This window comes from Nyctereutes procyonoides, unplaced genomic scaffold (assembly GCF_905146905.1).
Source record: "Nyctereutes procyonoides isolate TBG_1078 unplaced genomic scaffold, NYPRO_anot_genome, whole genome shotgun sequence".
Taxonomy (NCBI): Eukaryota; Metazoa; Chordata; class Mammalia; order Carnivora; family Canidae; genus Nyctereutes; species Nyctereutes procyonoides.
Genome location: NW_026575043.1, coordinates 54086149 through 54100290, shown reverse-complemented (window position 1 = coordinate 54100290; position 14142 = coordinate 54086149). Strand labels below are relative to the sequence as shown.

General features: G+C 42.3%; 1 protein-coding gene across 1 annotated transcript in view; it reads left to right on the top strand.

Annotated features, from left to right (window-relative positions):
* Positions 1-14142, top strand: part of PTPN11 (protein tyrosine phosphatase non-receptor type 11) — an 85956-nt gene that overhangs the window by 48571 nt on the left and 23243 nt on the right. The window contains exons 7-10 of the mRNA XM_055322455.1: positions 3112-3208; positions 6237-6316; positions 6447-6605; positions 11148-11279. Coding sequence (XP_055178430.1) covers positions 3112-3208; positions 6237-6316; positions 6447-6605; positions 11148-11279 — 468 coding nt within the window. The remainder of the gene's footprint in view (positions 1-3111; positions 3209-6236; positions 6317-6446; positions 6606-11147; positions 11280-14142) is intronic.

Genomic DNA, 14142 nt, shown 5'->3' with positions numbered 1-14142 from the left:
TTCAGATAACTTGGGCCCCAGGCACAGATGAGAATGGATTCATGGGCACTGAGGAAGGAGCTGGCAGTAAGACACATAGTTAGTCATTATTAATCTGTGACAGCTGCTGGCCACTGCCAGTTAGCACCGACTGTGCCTGGGACGCAGGTGCTCTGGGCTTGTTCTTTCTGGAAGACATGGGGGCCCAAAGGCCTGTCTCAGCCTGTGTGCTGCTCAGACCCCAAATCCACATGAAAGAGGCAGTTGGTAACTTGATGCAGGATGAGGGGAGCCCCTGGTCAACCTGAGTAGATGGTCTAGCCAACATGCCATGTTTTTGTACTTTCCACAGTTTTCTATCTCAACTCTCACACCAACCCTGTGGGGTTGGTAATTAGGATTATCCCCACTTTACACTTGAGGAAGCTGAGGCACAGACAGGATCGTCACTTGGCGAAGTAGAAGCTGAGGTTAGAGGCGGGTCTCCATTAGCTCAGAGAAGAGAAGGCGTATGAGTTGTCCTGAAAAACTTAGACTTGGTCTCAGGCAGGGGGAGACATTGAAGGAGATTGAACAGGGAGGGCCTGGGTGAAATTTGCCTTTTATAGAGCTAGCTTGGATCTGTGCCTCCACCAGTGAAGCGTCACACGACATTTGGTTCTTAAGTGAGCGCTTGAGTGCTTCACTATCAGGTTGGTTTTGAATCAAGCAGCTAATTATTTCCTAGCCCCTTCCACTCCCTCTGTAGCTTTTGTTGATGTTTCTCTTCATTTGTTTGGCTTTTAATTGGTTGAGTCAGTTTGCAGTGTTTGAGCTTCTTTTTGAACCTCACCTTTGTGTCTGAAAATCACGATTGAACCTTCCTCCTAACATGGCAATATCGCTCTGAAGAGTGGCTTACAATTCAGAAGAAATGCCAGGGGATCCCTGGGTGGCGCAGCGGTTTGGCGCCTGCCTTTGGCCCAGGGCGCGATCCTGGAGACCCGGGATCGAATCCCACGTCGGGCTCCCGGTGCATGGAGCCTGCTTCTCCCTCTGCCTGTGTCTCTGCCTCTCTCTCTCTCTGTGTGTGTGACTATCATAAATAAAAATAAAATAAAAATCAGAAGAAATGCCAGTTTTCAGAAGGCAAGTGGCTGGGGCGCCTGGGTGGCTCAGTTGGTTGAGCATCTGCCTTCCACTCAGGTCTTGATCTCAGGGTCCTGGGATCAAGGGAGCCTGCTTCTCCCTCTCCCTTTGCTCATCCCCAGCTGCTTGTTCTCTCTTTCTCTCTCTCTCTCTCTCAAATAAATAAATAAAATCTTTTAAAAAGGCAAATGGCTTTAATTACTTAATCTGAGCTCATTTTAAAAATTGGAATGGCTGTCTCATCGTCAAGAGTTCTGTGTACATTATATTTTATTCCTGCCCAGGTTCTAGCTAGCTAACTACTTTTGTTATGAGCTGTGTGTCAAGGCCAAATACTGCATTTTCAAATAGAGAGTCAAATAACAGTTTAAAATCCTGACTTTCATACATGTCTGTGAAATTCAGATAAATTAAATGGAAATACAGTGGGCTGCTTGCTATAAAACACTGAATTGATTCTTGCTCCTGGTGGAAACCTTCATGAGCTAGCCATTTTGAAATTTATAATGTGCGTATATAACACATCTATATTTTCTTCTTAATTTGCCTTCCACTTTCTTGATTTGCCCACTTGTGATTTCTGCTTACAAATTAGACTTTTTGGAAACTAATGGTTCCTTAAAGAGGTACATTTGAGTATGTCTGGGTGGCTTAGTTACTTAAGCATCTATTTTCGGCTTGGGTCATGATCCCGGGGTCCTGGGATTGAGTTGCATTTCAGGCTCCCTACTCAGTGGGGAACCTGCTTCTCCCTCTCTCTTTACCTGTCCCCTTGCTCATGCTCTCTCTTTCTCAAATAAATAAATCTTAAAAAAAGAAAAAAAAGGTACTTTTTATAATTTTGAAAATAAAACCTACCCATTGTACATGCTTCAACCTGGCCTGTCCACTTCATCTGTTTTTGCAGGTGGTCCTTCTCTGCTTCCCTATGTCTTCTCTTCCACTTGGGCTAGTCCCGCTGTGGCTGCCTCAGGTAGCCTCTCCCTGATTGAGTTCCTGCCTCCTTCCCCTGCAGAAGTGTCCCTCCTGGCTACTTGCTCCAAGAGCCTGACATTCTCTTCCTCATTGTCTGGCTGGGGAAAACATAGGAAGCAGGTGTTTGTGTAGACGCAGTAGATGCAGGCTGGCTGCCTAGCACACTGATGTGGGTTTCTGGTGTGGAGGAGCAAAGCTTGCATGCCCATGATCCAGTGGTACCCAGTACCACTTCTATTGTATCCAACTTTGACAGCTGATGTGTGGCTTGCTTTGAATTAAACAGTGGTAAAAGTAGGCAGCAGATCATAAAGTCAAGAGTGTGATCACAGCTATTATCTATTTACTCTACAATGCTCATTGGCTTTTGTTCTTTTTTTTTTTTAAGTTTATTTATTTTTAGTAATCTCTACACCCCATGTGGATCTCAAACCTATAGCCCTGGGATCAAGAGTTGAACACTTTCTTAACTGAGCCAGCCAGGTGCCCCGATTTTCATTCTTAATAATTATTATTTTAAACAGTTTCTCTACTAACGAATATTTTTTTCATTGTAAAAAATTTAGGCAAAAAAAAAAATGAAGATAAGGCCTTCATAATCCCACTATCCAGAAAAAGAAATCCACATTACTTTTTTGGTATATATTCTCCTGCCATTTTTTATGTACATAGGCAAATGCAAACATATGACTTATGTAATAATACTGTTTTGGAAATCTGACCTTCTTTTCACTTAACACTCTGATAATTTTTTCCACGGCATTAAAAATTTTCTTAGAACGTCTTTTTAAATGACTGCAGAATATTTGTTTGTATGAATTAATGGTAGTGTTATATAGGCAGTTCTTTTTTATTAGAAATTGTTTTTGGCACTATTGATACAGTGTTAAGATGAACTTCCCTATAGCTGCTGCAACCCTGAACCTTTCCTAGGATAAATTTCTCAAAGCAGAAATGCTGAGCCAGGCTTTTTTTTTTTTTTTAAGTTTTTGATGTGCAATAATATTTATTACTTTTTTCCCTCTCCAGACACTACAACAACAGGAGTGCAAACTTCTTTATAGCCGAAAAGAGGGTCAGAGGCAAGAAAATAAGAACAAAAATAGATATAAAAACATCCTGCCTTGTAAGTATTAATATTCTGTTCAATAATAGTCACTCTTGGAGAGTTTGATTCCTATGTCCCTGTAACTTTCTGGGTGCCACATGCCTTCTCAGAAGATCTGAGGCCTTAGCCTCTTTGAATTCTGAGTGGTTTCCAAAATCAGAAAATGTGGTGGGAATGGTTGATAATTCACCTAGTTCTTGTGATGCTGGTCCTGGGTAAAATTGCCACCAGGTAGGTGGTCTTGAGTGTGTTGTTTGTTTGTTTGTTTGTTTCTTTCTTTTCTTTCTTTCTTTCTTTCTTTAGATTTTATTTATTTATTCATGAGAGACACAGAGAGAAAGAGACGCACAGACACAGGCAGAGGGAGAAGCAGGCTCCATGCAGGGAGCCTGACGTGGGACTCAATCCTGGGTCTCCAGCATCACACCCTGGGCTGAAGGCAGCACTAAACCGCTGAGCCACCCGGGCTGCCCGTGTTATTTCTTGCTGTTGATTATTTTTGTCTGCCTAAGAGTGAAAATCTCAAGGCTTGCCATCTCCCAGGATCAGGCCACACCAAGACCCTCAGAGGTACCAGGCTTGTGTCCTTGTACTTCAGGATTCCGTTTGTGGGTCTTGGGGAAGACACACCTTCTGGGACTCCATTCCCTCTTCTGGGGAACAGGCAGCTTCCTCCTGAAGACTCTTCAACTGCTGTCTGCTCCCTGAGCTCCTGAACTCGAGTTATAGGAGATACAAGTACATACTTACACTTTGCTCTGAAAAGGACCCCGAGGTATCCATAAGGCATTTTATACCCAAATGCTGCCTGGTAGAACCCAAGCTGAGCCACAGGGAACAAGAGGCCTGGAAGGATGAAGGTCTTAGGTGAAGATCCCAGAGATGACACTAAACAGTTGTCATAGCCTACCTCCCCTGAGGGCTGACTCTGTGCCAGACTGCATTTGTCTCACTTACTTCCTTCCACATGCACATAAAGCAGGTGTTCTTATTCTTCCGGTTTTTATAGACCATTTTAGCAAGATTGCAACTTGGAGAACTGACGTAGGAGCCCCCATAGCCACTGCCCTTAGCACCATGCTCTCTGAGGGATCTCCAGAGTGGTCTGTGCAAGGCAGTCCACTGGGGGGAAGGGAAGGAACATTTAGAACTTCTCTTGAGGGGATCCCTGGGTGGCTCAGCGGTTTTGCGCCTGCCTTTGGCCCAGGGCGCGATCCTGGAGTCCCGGGATCGAGTCCCACATCGGGCTCCTGGCATGGAGCCTGCTTCTCCCTCTGCCTGTGTCTCTGCCTCTCTCTCTCTCTCTATCATAAATAAATAAAAATAATCTTAAAAAAAATAACTTCTCTTGATTTATATCCTTTATCTAAAAAAAGAAACAAAGAAAATTTAAATCTGACATACAGATTGATAGCAGTGCTTGCATAATGCATTTACCAACTTAAAAATAGGGCTTGTTTGTATATATATGTGTATATATTTCAGAGTTCAAAAACTTCACAATTAAGTTCTTTATTGGGATGTATGCGCAAATTTGGTGAGCATTGCTTAAATGTCTCATCATCCAAGTCATTTTGTCAGGTATCAGAAACTTGGGGGGTGTGTGTGTGTAGCATGGTCTTTCTCTTTCTGTGTACATATGTACACTTATATGGTACATATGTACATCACATCGATACAGTTATTTGAGATATATGTAGGTGAGGATGGGAGGAAGTGGATGCATTAAAATAGGGAATAGACAATACGAATTTGCAGAGAATCTATCTCAGTCACACTATGGTCCTGATGACCTTAGGGAAGCCTCATCCTGCTTCCGTCGTAAGTTTTCCTTTCTGCTCAGAGGACCTGGTGGAACTCATTAATAAGATTCAGGGATGTAGGAAAAGGTGACGGGAACAATAGTATGTAGTATCTGAATAGAGTATCCTTGCCTTTTCCTCTCCTAAAGATCCCAGTCAGATGCTTCCTCTTGGTTAATACCTTCTTTCTTTAGACATGAGGAGTCCAAGGCATACAGCTTTATTACTAATTCCTGTTGTAAAATAATTTTTTTTTTTTTAAGAGAGAGAAGGTAGGAAGTGTTCAGGGAGAAGGAGAGAGAGAATCTTAAGCAGACTCCACACCCAGTATGGAGCCTGACATGGGGCTCAATATCACATGATCTCAGCCAGAGATTATGACCCGAGCTGAAGTTGAGAGTTGGACACTTAACCGACTGAGCCACCTAGGCACCCCTCCCATTATAAAATAAGTTGCTTAGTAGAGCACTCAGATTTTTATACCAGTAATGTATTTTTTTTTTTTTTTAGTAATGTACTTTTTTACAGAATTTAGTCAGTTGATACCATCAAAATCTTATCTTCTGGGGCGCCATAGGTGGCTTAGTCTGTTAAGCGTCTGCCTTTGGCTCAGGTCATAATCCCAGGTCATGGGATTGAGTACCAACATCAGGCTCCCTACTTGATGGGGAGCCTGCTTCTCCCTCTCCTGCTGCTCCCCCTGCTTGTGCGCTCATGCATTCTTTCTGTCAAATACATAAATAAAATCTTTTAAAAAATTTTATCTTCTAGATTAGATTTCATTCTGCTTCACTAAAAAAAAAAAACACCCACCATTTTTATTATGGGGGGTATCTCTCTCCCCAAATTATGTGAAGCAAATCTCAGACATTATGTCATTTATCTGTACTTTACTCTTCTTTAAAAAAAAAAACTTTTGTTTTGAGATACTTTTAGACTCATTAGAAGTTATAAAAATATACAGAGGGTTCCCATGTACCCTTTATCCAGCTTCTCCCAGTGATAATATCCTGTGTATCTATAGTATATCATCAAGACCAGGGAGTTGCTGTTGCTACTTTATTTTTCTTAAATATGGTCTTATGAGACATCATGTGGTATTCAGATCATTGTTGTGCTCATTAAGATTTAATTTTTTATGTGGTTTTATCACTAAGAGAATAAAACTTGGATTGGGTTGAGGATTAACTGATCTGAAATGATTTATCCTGAAGAAGTATGACTGTGGTCTCTTTTTCTTCCAGTTGATCATACCAGGGTTGTCCTGCATGATGGTGATCCTAATGAGCCTGTTTCAGATTACATCAATGCAAATATTATCATGGTAATCTTTGCTTTCCACAGTGTTTTCTGACCATATATTGCTACCCATTTTTTCTATTTTGTTTTTTTAATTTCTTGTAACCTGAAAGCAACGTTCAAATGTTTGAAGGATTTTCTTAATAAATTTCTAGCCTGAGTTTGAAACCAAATGCAACAATTCAAAGCCCAAAAAGAGTTACATTGCCACACAAGGCTGTCTGCAAAACACGGTGAATGACTTTTGGCGGATGGTATTTCAAGAGAACTCCCGAGTGATTGTCATGACAACGAAAGAAGTGGAGAGAGGAAAGGTATACTCCGTGCTCTTCTAAAAATATTTTTTAAATATCAGACATGTCAGATTGAACCTGTTAAGAGTTGAGTAAACAAATTAAGCTTACTCTAAACTGACCCTCTGGAGAAAAGGGAGTAGAAGAAATTTGTGACAAGCCTTAGTGTAGTTTTCATAAAAGTTCCTTCTGCTTGGTGTTCACTGAGCTTCATGGATCTGTTGATTTATAGTTTTCTCTAACTTTGGAAATGCTTATTATTTCTTCAAACATGGAACACCAATTACACATATATTAGGCTGCTTGATGTTGTCCTTTGGCTTCCTGAGGCTTTGCTCGTTTTGTGCAGTTGTCTTTTTCCCCTTGATTCATTTTTTTTTTAAAGGATGTTTGTAGTACATACACCATAAAGATTTAGAGAGCATGTGCGCACACAGAGGTAGAAGCAGACTCCCCGCTGAGCAGGGATCCAGATGTGGGGCTTGATCCCAGGACCCTCACATCATGAACCCAGGTAGAAAGCAGACGCTTAAGTCTGCTAAGTCACCCAGGTGCTCTCACCTTGTTTCATTTTGGATAGTTTCTTTTGCTGTATGTCTTTAAGTTAATCTTTTGTTTTGCAGTATGTCACCTGCTATTAATACTATTCAGTGTGTTTTCTATAGCAGATGTTGTCTTTTTCATCTCTAGAAGTTTTACTTTTTTTTTTTTTTTAATGTCTTCTGTCTTTTTAGCTTATACTTTTTGGACAAATGGAGTATATTTGTAATAACTGTTTTAATGTCCTTGCTACTAATTCTGTTATATATATCTCTTCATTCTGCCTGTATTTTACTTGTTTAAGGTGGGAAGGTGAATCCAGTCCCTCTTACTATATTGTATCCAGGAGCAGAGGTCCACAAGGGAGTGTTGAGAAGGCCAGTCTAGTACCTTCAGAGGATTAGACTACTAACAAATAGCGGTTTCACTGGTCATATAAATTATACTTACTATGATGAGTAAACATTTTAACATTAATTTGAATTATTCAAACAGTATATTCATATAAATATCCAAACTCATTATGGTCATGGTTAAAATTGCATTTGTCACTATCTCTTGTCCACCCATTTGAAATCCCCGTTACCAGTGTGTGTGTGTTCTTCCTTGCTGTCTTCCTGGCTTTCTCATACATACATGTAGGAGAGACATTATTATAGGCATTACATACCTGCAATTATGTATATGTATGTATGTATGTGTGTGTGCCTATGTGAGTATATAGTAATATTTTCTGAAAAATACTACATGTAAAAGTGTTTTCATATCTTAACTTTGTTGTGGATCTTGGGCCCCACCCAAATGAATCTTCTAACATCTACTGTTAGTACATAGTGGCCTATTTCCTTCTTTTTAGTAATTGCATGATGGTCCATAGTAAGATCCATAATTTACATAAATCTCACCATTATGTATCGGGCATTGAAATGTTTCAGTTTTTGCTCTTAATAAACGTGATCAAGGGAATAATCTTATTCTTGCTTGTGTGTGTGTGGCAAGTGTCTCTCTAGGTTAGATGTCACAGAAAGGAATGCTAGGGCAGCCCGAGTGGCTCAGCGGTTTAGCGCCTGCCTTCGGCCCAGGGCATGATCCTGGAGTCCCGGGATCGAGTCCCACATCGTGCTCCCTGAATGGAGCCTGCTTCTCCCTCTGCCTATGTCTCTGCCTCTGTCTGTGTCTCTCATGAATAAATAAAAAAATAAAATCTTAAAAAAAAAAAAGGAATGCTAGGTCATCGGGCTTGCATGTTGTAAATTTAAAGAGATTGTGCCAAACTGCTCTCAGAGTGGTTGTCCCAGCATGCACCACCCCCACCCTCCCAGCTGCTCTGTCAAGTAATCATCTCCCCGCACTCCTCATGACACTTCAGGTTTTTAAAAAGTTGTAACATCCCATATCCACAGTGAAGCAGACAGATTTCATTGAGTGACAGTTCTGTGTGCTATCCCAACGTGAGTCCATCCATGTGGGTTTTTAATATGGGAAAGTTCTGTGTTTTTGTGTTTTAGTCAAAGTTCTTTTGTAGTTAGTTTAATTGGCTTACATAAAGTTTGCATGGAATTTATCAGTCATACCTGTGAGTTAAACCTAAGACAGATGGGTGATTTTGCATTTTAGCTCTCCCAATGTAATTTTTCCTGTCAATTTTGAAGGGCAGCATGGTTTTGTAAGATTTTCATCATTGTGCTAACTAGTCGTTATGCTTCTGAAAACCTTTGAGGCCAGATCTGGTTATTGTGAAACAAAGGCTTCCTCTAGCAGCCACCTGCAGTAATATTAGGTGGTGGTGGTGTTTTTTTTAAAGATTTTATTTATTTATTCATGAGAGACAGAGAGGCAGAGATACAGGCAGAGGGAGAAGCAGACTCCTTGCAAGGAGCCCGATGTGGGACTTGATCCCAGGACCCCAGGATCACACCGCGAGCCAAAGGCAGATGCTCAACTGCTGAACCACCCAGGCATCCCACATTAGGTGTTTAATGGACAGGTCTTGCTAGTTTCTGCTTCAGATGAGTGTCACTTGCCCTGAGTATAGAAGAGAAAACCGAGCCATCTGTCCTGCCTGGTGTCTGATTCATAGGAGATGACCTCTCCTGATGGGATCTGGGGACATGAAGAGAGGGTTCTTTTTTTTTTTTTTTTTTTTAAGAGAGGGTTCTTATGTCACTTCAGACTTCAGAGGTATTAGTTTTCGTCCCTTTCAGAAGAGCCGTTGGAAGCTTCTAGAACAGACAGACATTGGGCCAATCAGTCTGCCCCTTCTTCACCTCCATTTCAAGTCTGGACCTGCTTCCTGATTATGCTCTTCAGTCCGGTGGAGAGGATAGAATGATGGATGCATTCTGTCCACAGCCAGTTCTGATAACCTGCTCTCTCGGCCTCAGACTCTAGATTCCCCTCGATTCCTGGGCTTTAGTTTATTTTTTATTTTTTTTGAAAGTCTTTAGTTTAAAAGCTGATGTATTAGCTCTCACATTTTAGAATATGTTTGCCAAAGTCTCTGTAAGAGTTTGGAAAACTGGGAGGAGGGCTGTGGTAGCCTGGTGATGTTTAAAGTCGGCTGAAATGTTTTCAGAGTTGTGATTTAATTTTCTGTTCTCTACTGAATCTCTTCAGCAGCCAAGAGTCACAGAGTTGATTGGCCAGCAACAGCATTGAGTACAATTAATATTAAAAGTGCTTATCTGGGGATAATAAAAATTGTATCAAATCTATCAAAGAGGTATTTGTATCTACAAAATACTGCAGGGATAGCTGAATTCAGGATAATAATAAATAAAAGACCATGTAAACCATTGCCAGGCAAAAAAGTTGCACTATCTGCTAATGCTTCTGTTCAAATTTCCTTCTGCCATGTTTTTTTTTTTTCTCCTTTCAGTTAATCATTGACTATGGGGATGCCTGCAGCTGCTCTCTTATTTATAGTTTTATAACTGAATTTCTTTGTCTTCCTAATATAAAAGGTAAAATTCTCTTGCTGATACTGGCATATTGGTGACTGTAGAAAGTCTGCTCCCAGTTAAACAAAAAAAAAAAAAAAAAAAAAAAACCACAAAAATATTTATCTGCCCAGGACATGTCACCAAATATATATACAGACTCATCTCTCATTGAGCTAAATATCATCCTCTCTGGCAACAAGAATAATTTACTTGGTGCCATATATTTCAATCTGTCTGCTCTGAAGCCAGCAGCTACTGTAGGCTTGGTGTTCCTAGGCACCCAGTGAAGCAAAGGTGATGTGTATAGGAGGTAGCAAATGGATCTGGATATAGAAGAAGCAGCTGGTTCAAAATCCCATCAGCTGCCTTGCTGTGCTGGAGTTTTTCACACTTGAGTTAGATAAGGTATGGAGTCCTCCTACACCAGTGCGGAAATGAGCCAGACAGTCTGGCTCTTTGGGCAACCCATCCACCTCCAGAGGGTAGCTTGCTTGCTTGCCTTCCCTGGAGAGTGACTGGCAGATCTCTGGAATCCAGAATTCAGTGATTGCTAGATAGAACCCTCAAACTGGCTAGTCCCTCACTCTGCATCTTTGGTTCCTTAGAGATAAATGAAGAATCCTTGACTGTCCTTTGACATGCGTCTTAGATCACACAGCTCTGCAAAGTCTGTTCTGTCTTCTCCTTCTCCTGGCTTTGCAAGTACCTGCTTTTCTTTTTCTTTTTTTTAAAGATTTTATTTATTCACAAGAGACATACAGAGAGAGGCAGAGACATAGGCAGAGGGAGAAGCAGGCTCACTGTGGGGATGCGGGACTTGATCCCAGGATCCTGGGATCACGATCTGAGCCAAAGGTAGATGCTCAATCACGGAGCCACCCATGCATCCCAGTACCTGTTTTTCTTATTTGAACTTATTTTTCCTTTCCTTTGAAAATCCAACAGATGCTAGATGGATCCTTTTCCTTATATTGGTCATTAAGACTCGAATATTTTTTTTCCTGAATATTTATTTTCCACTGTTTAGGATTTAATTTCAGAGTTCACAGAGGTTAACTGTCTTTTCTCTGATCCCTTTCAGAGTAAATGTGTCAAATACTGGCCTGACGAGTATGCTCTGAAAGAATATGGGGTCATGCGTGTTAGGAACGTCAAAGAAAGTGCTGCTCATGACTATACATTAAGAGAGCTTAAACTTTCAAAGGTTGGACAAGTAAGTATATTGTCGTATTTTACAGACTTTGGTAAGCAGTTTTCATATGCAGTACTCCAGGGTCATGCAGTTATTCACGTGTGCATGCATTCATGCCCTCATTCACTCATTGACATAGTAGCCATTTATTAGGCGCCTTCTATGTACCAGGTATGTACATTGCAAACAAGATAGCTACAATCCCAGCCCTCACAGAACCTAGGGGGTTAGAAGGTTAAAAAGCAAGCAACCAGCTTGCTTGATTGTGCTCAGTCTACGGAGGCTACAGGAAGTTATGTTAGAAGTGACTGGGTAATTGAGATGGAGTAATCAGAGAGGGCCTCTCTGAGGTTGTATCACTTGAGCTGAAGGTGGAGGAGCCAGGCATCCAGAGAGTCCGGAGAAGAGTGTTCCAAGCAGTGGGAACAGCAAGTGCAAAGCCTCTGAGGCCTGTTTCGTGATCAGATTCTATGGCATCAGATCTCAATTGCTTATAGTTTAAGTTTGTCACTGGGGTGACTAACTTCATAAACCAGGGTTAGATTTGAATTCATTTTAATTTCATGGTTAGAGGGGACTTACTTTTTCAAGGTCTTTTGGGGACACAGATGAATGAAGTCTTTGTCCTTAAGGAATTGAAATCATGTAGCAGTGGGAAGCCACATACACAGCTGTGCTTCAGAGCAGACACAGGCTGTGACAAATCTGAAGTGATGTGGGATTGTAAAGGTTGGGCTTTCTTCTGACTGGGATGTCAGGGAGACTGTTTCAGAAGACGCTGGGCTTTTCTGGGTAAGATTTCCACTGGAGAAGATGATGGAGAGACCTCCCAAATGGAGGAGGTGTCACTGTAAGCCCTGGCACTGAAGTGACAACTGAAGTTGGAAATGGGATTTATGGGGAATGAAGGCAAGTGGAGAATTGAGGGAATAAACTCCAGAGAGGTGGGGTCCAAGTTGGGAAAGAGTCTTAATTCTTACATTAAGAAATGTGAATTCCGTGCATTAGTTAGCTCGGAACCTATGGTGGTGATGCTTTTGCCAAGTGAATGCACAAACAAAGCCTTGTGTTGGGAAGGTGTCTGACAGTTTTGGGTAGGGAGGTTCGGGCCAGGTGACCCAAGTGGCCAGCAGGCTTGTTGGAGGCTTCTGCGGTGGTCTGGGTCTGGTGGCCTCCTCTTCAGAGGTCAGATCCCAGGGACTCTGGCACTTGTTCCTTTTGCCTTCTTGTTCCTGCCTCCAGAAACAAATATGCAAAATGCCAGAATAAATGGAAGAGGAGCAATGGAGGTGATGGCTGCCTTGAGGTGGCACCTGCAGGGTGTGGGAATGGTTGGGCTGCTGGAGGAAGAGGGGGAGGAAGAACCAACACAGTGTGAGGGGACAATGGCACTGTGGTGAGGGCAGAAGATATACAGGATGGCAGGGCTTGAATGGTCCAGGTAAAAGGTGGTGTGGTGGTGGCAGGGTGGTAGACAGAAGAGGACTGCCTACAGGTAACTGAGGAGTGGATGTGAAGGAGTTTGGTGACAGTGTGGATGGGGGGTGAGGGGCAAGGGTGGGTTAAGGATGATCACCAGCTTTCTATCTTGAGTGAGGAGTTGGCAGTGGATTTGAGCGGAGAGGGAAGGGCAAACAACCTCCTGGACAGGTAGAGTGTGAGATGTCTTTGAGATGTCAAAGTAAAGATGCCAGGGAGGCAGGAATGGAGGTTGGATGGCGAGGGGAAGTAGGATCCAGAGCATCATGGGTGGATGGATTTTTGTTTTTTTTTTTTTAAGAATTTTATTTATTCATGAGAGATCGAGAGAGAAAGGTAGAGACATAGGCAGAGGGAAAACAGGCTCCCTGTGGGACCATGGGATCACACTCTGAGCCAATGGCAGATGTTCAACCACTGAGCCATCCAGGTGCCCCAGATTGGCTGGGTTTTGGTGAATGGAGGGCTAGTTCTTCTGTCAGCAGAACGGGAAGAGGAAGAGGTGATCACAGATGCAGGTAGAGGAGCTGACATGTATTTTCTTGCTATTGTCTATAGCAAGGCCATCAACTGGAATTAGAAGGGAATCAGAGATGAATTATCTGGGGAAAGTGGGAAAAATACCAAATAATAATGCATAGAAATGATGAGGAATCCAGTGAATTTTCAGGCAGCACTGAGTGCCCATTTGAATAGGTGAATATGAACGTTTAGTGACACCAATTCCCTGGTGTGATTTTTCTCCAAGGACACTGTTCCTCGGGTATAAAATGGTGAAGGTGGGTGGTTGGTTTTGTCCAGGCCTGGGGCTTTTCCCAGGGGTGCTGTGGATGGAGAGAGAGTGGAGGGAGCAGAGCTGTGCAGTGGAGGGCGATTGTCACAATAGTACTCAAGAGGCACCTGGGTGGCTCAGTTGGTTGAGCGTCCAACTCTTGATCTCATGGTTTTGAGTTCAAGCCACATGTTGGGCTCCAAAATAAAGATGGAAAGTACCAAAGTACCACTCTGCCACCACCACACCACCTTTTATCTGGACCATTCTACTGGGTGTAGAACCTACTTTAAAATAACAAAAAAGAATAGTATGCAGAATCTAAGCCTGATGTGGGGCAGCAGGGTAGGAGAAGGCAGGTGGAGAATAGAAGAGGGCTCAGTGGTCTGCTGAGCTCCATAAGGTGATGGTCAGGGGACCAAAGGTAGCTGGAAACCTGGGTGGCTGTGGTCCAGGGTGGGATGCTGGGACTTTTGACATTAGCAGGGGTGTGATTCTGCTGATGGTGGAATGAGACGGAGGGTTACTCTGCTGCACAGATTGAGAAGCTGGAAAAGCATAGCTGTCAAGCTGAAATGGAAAAGATTTAGAGTACACTGGCCAAAGATTCCAGATAGGTTTGTTCAGATTTAG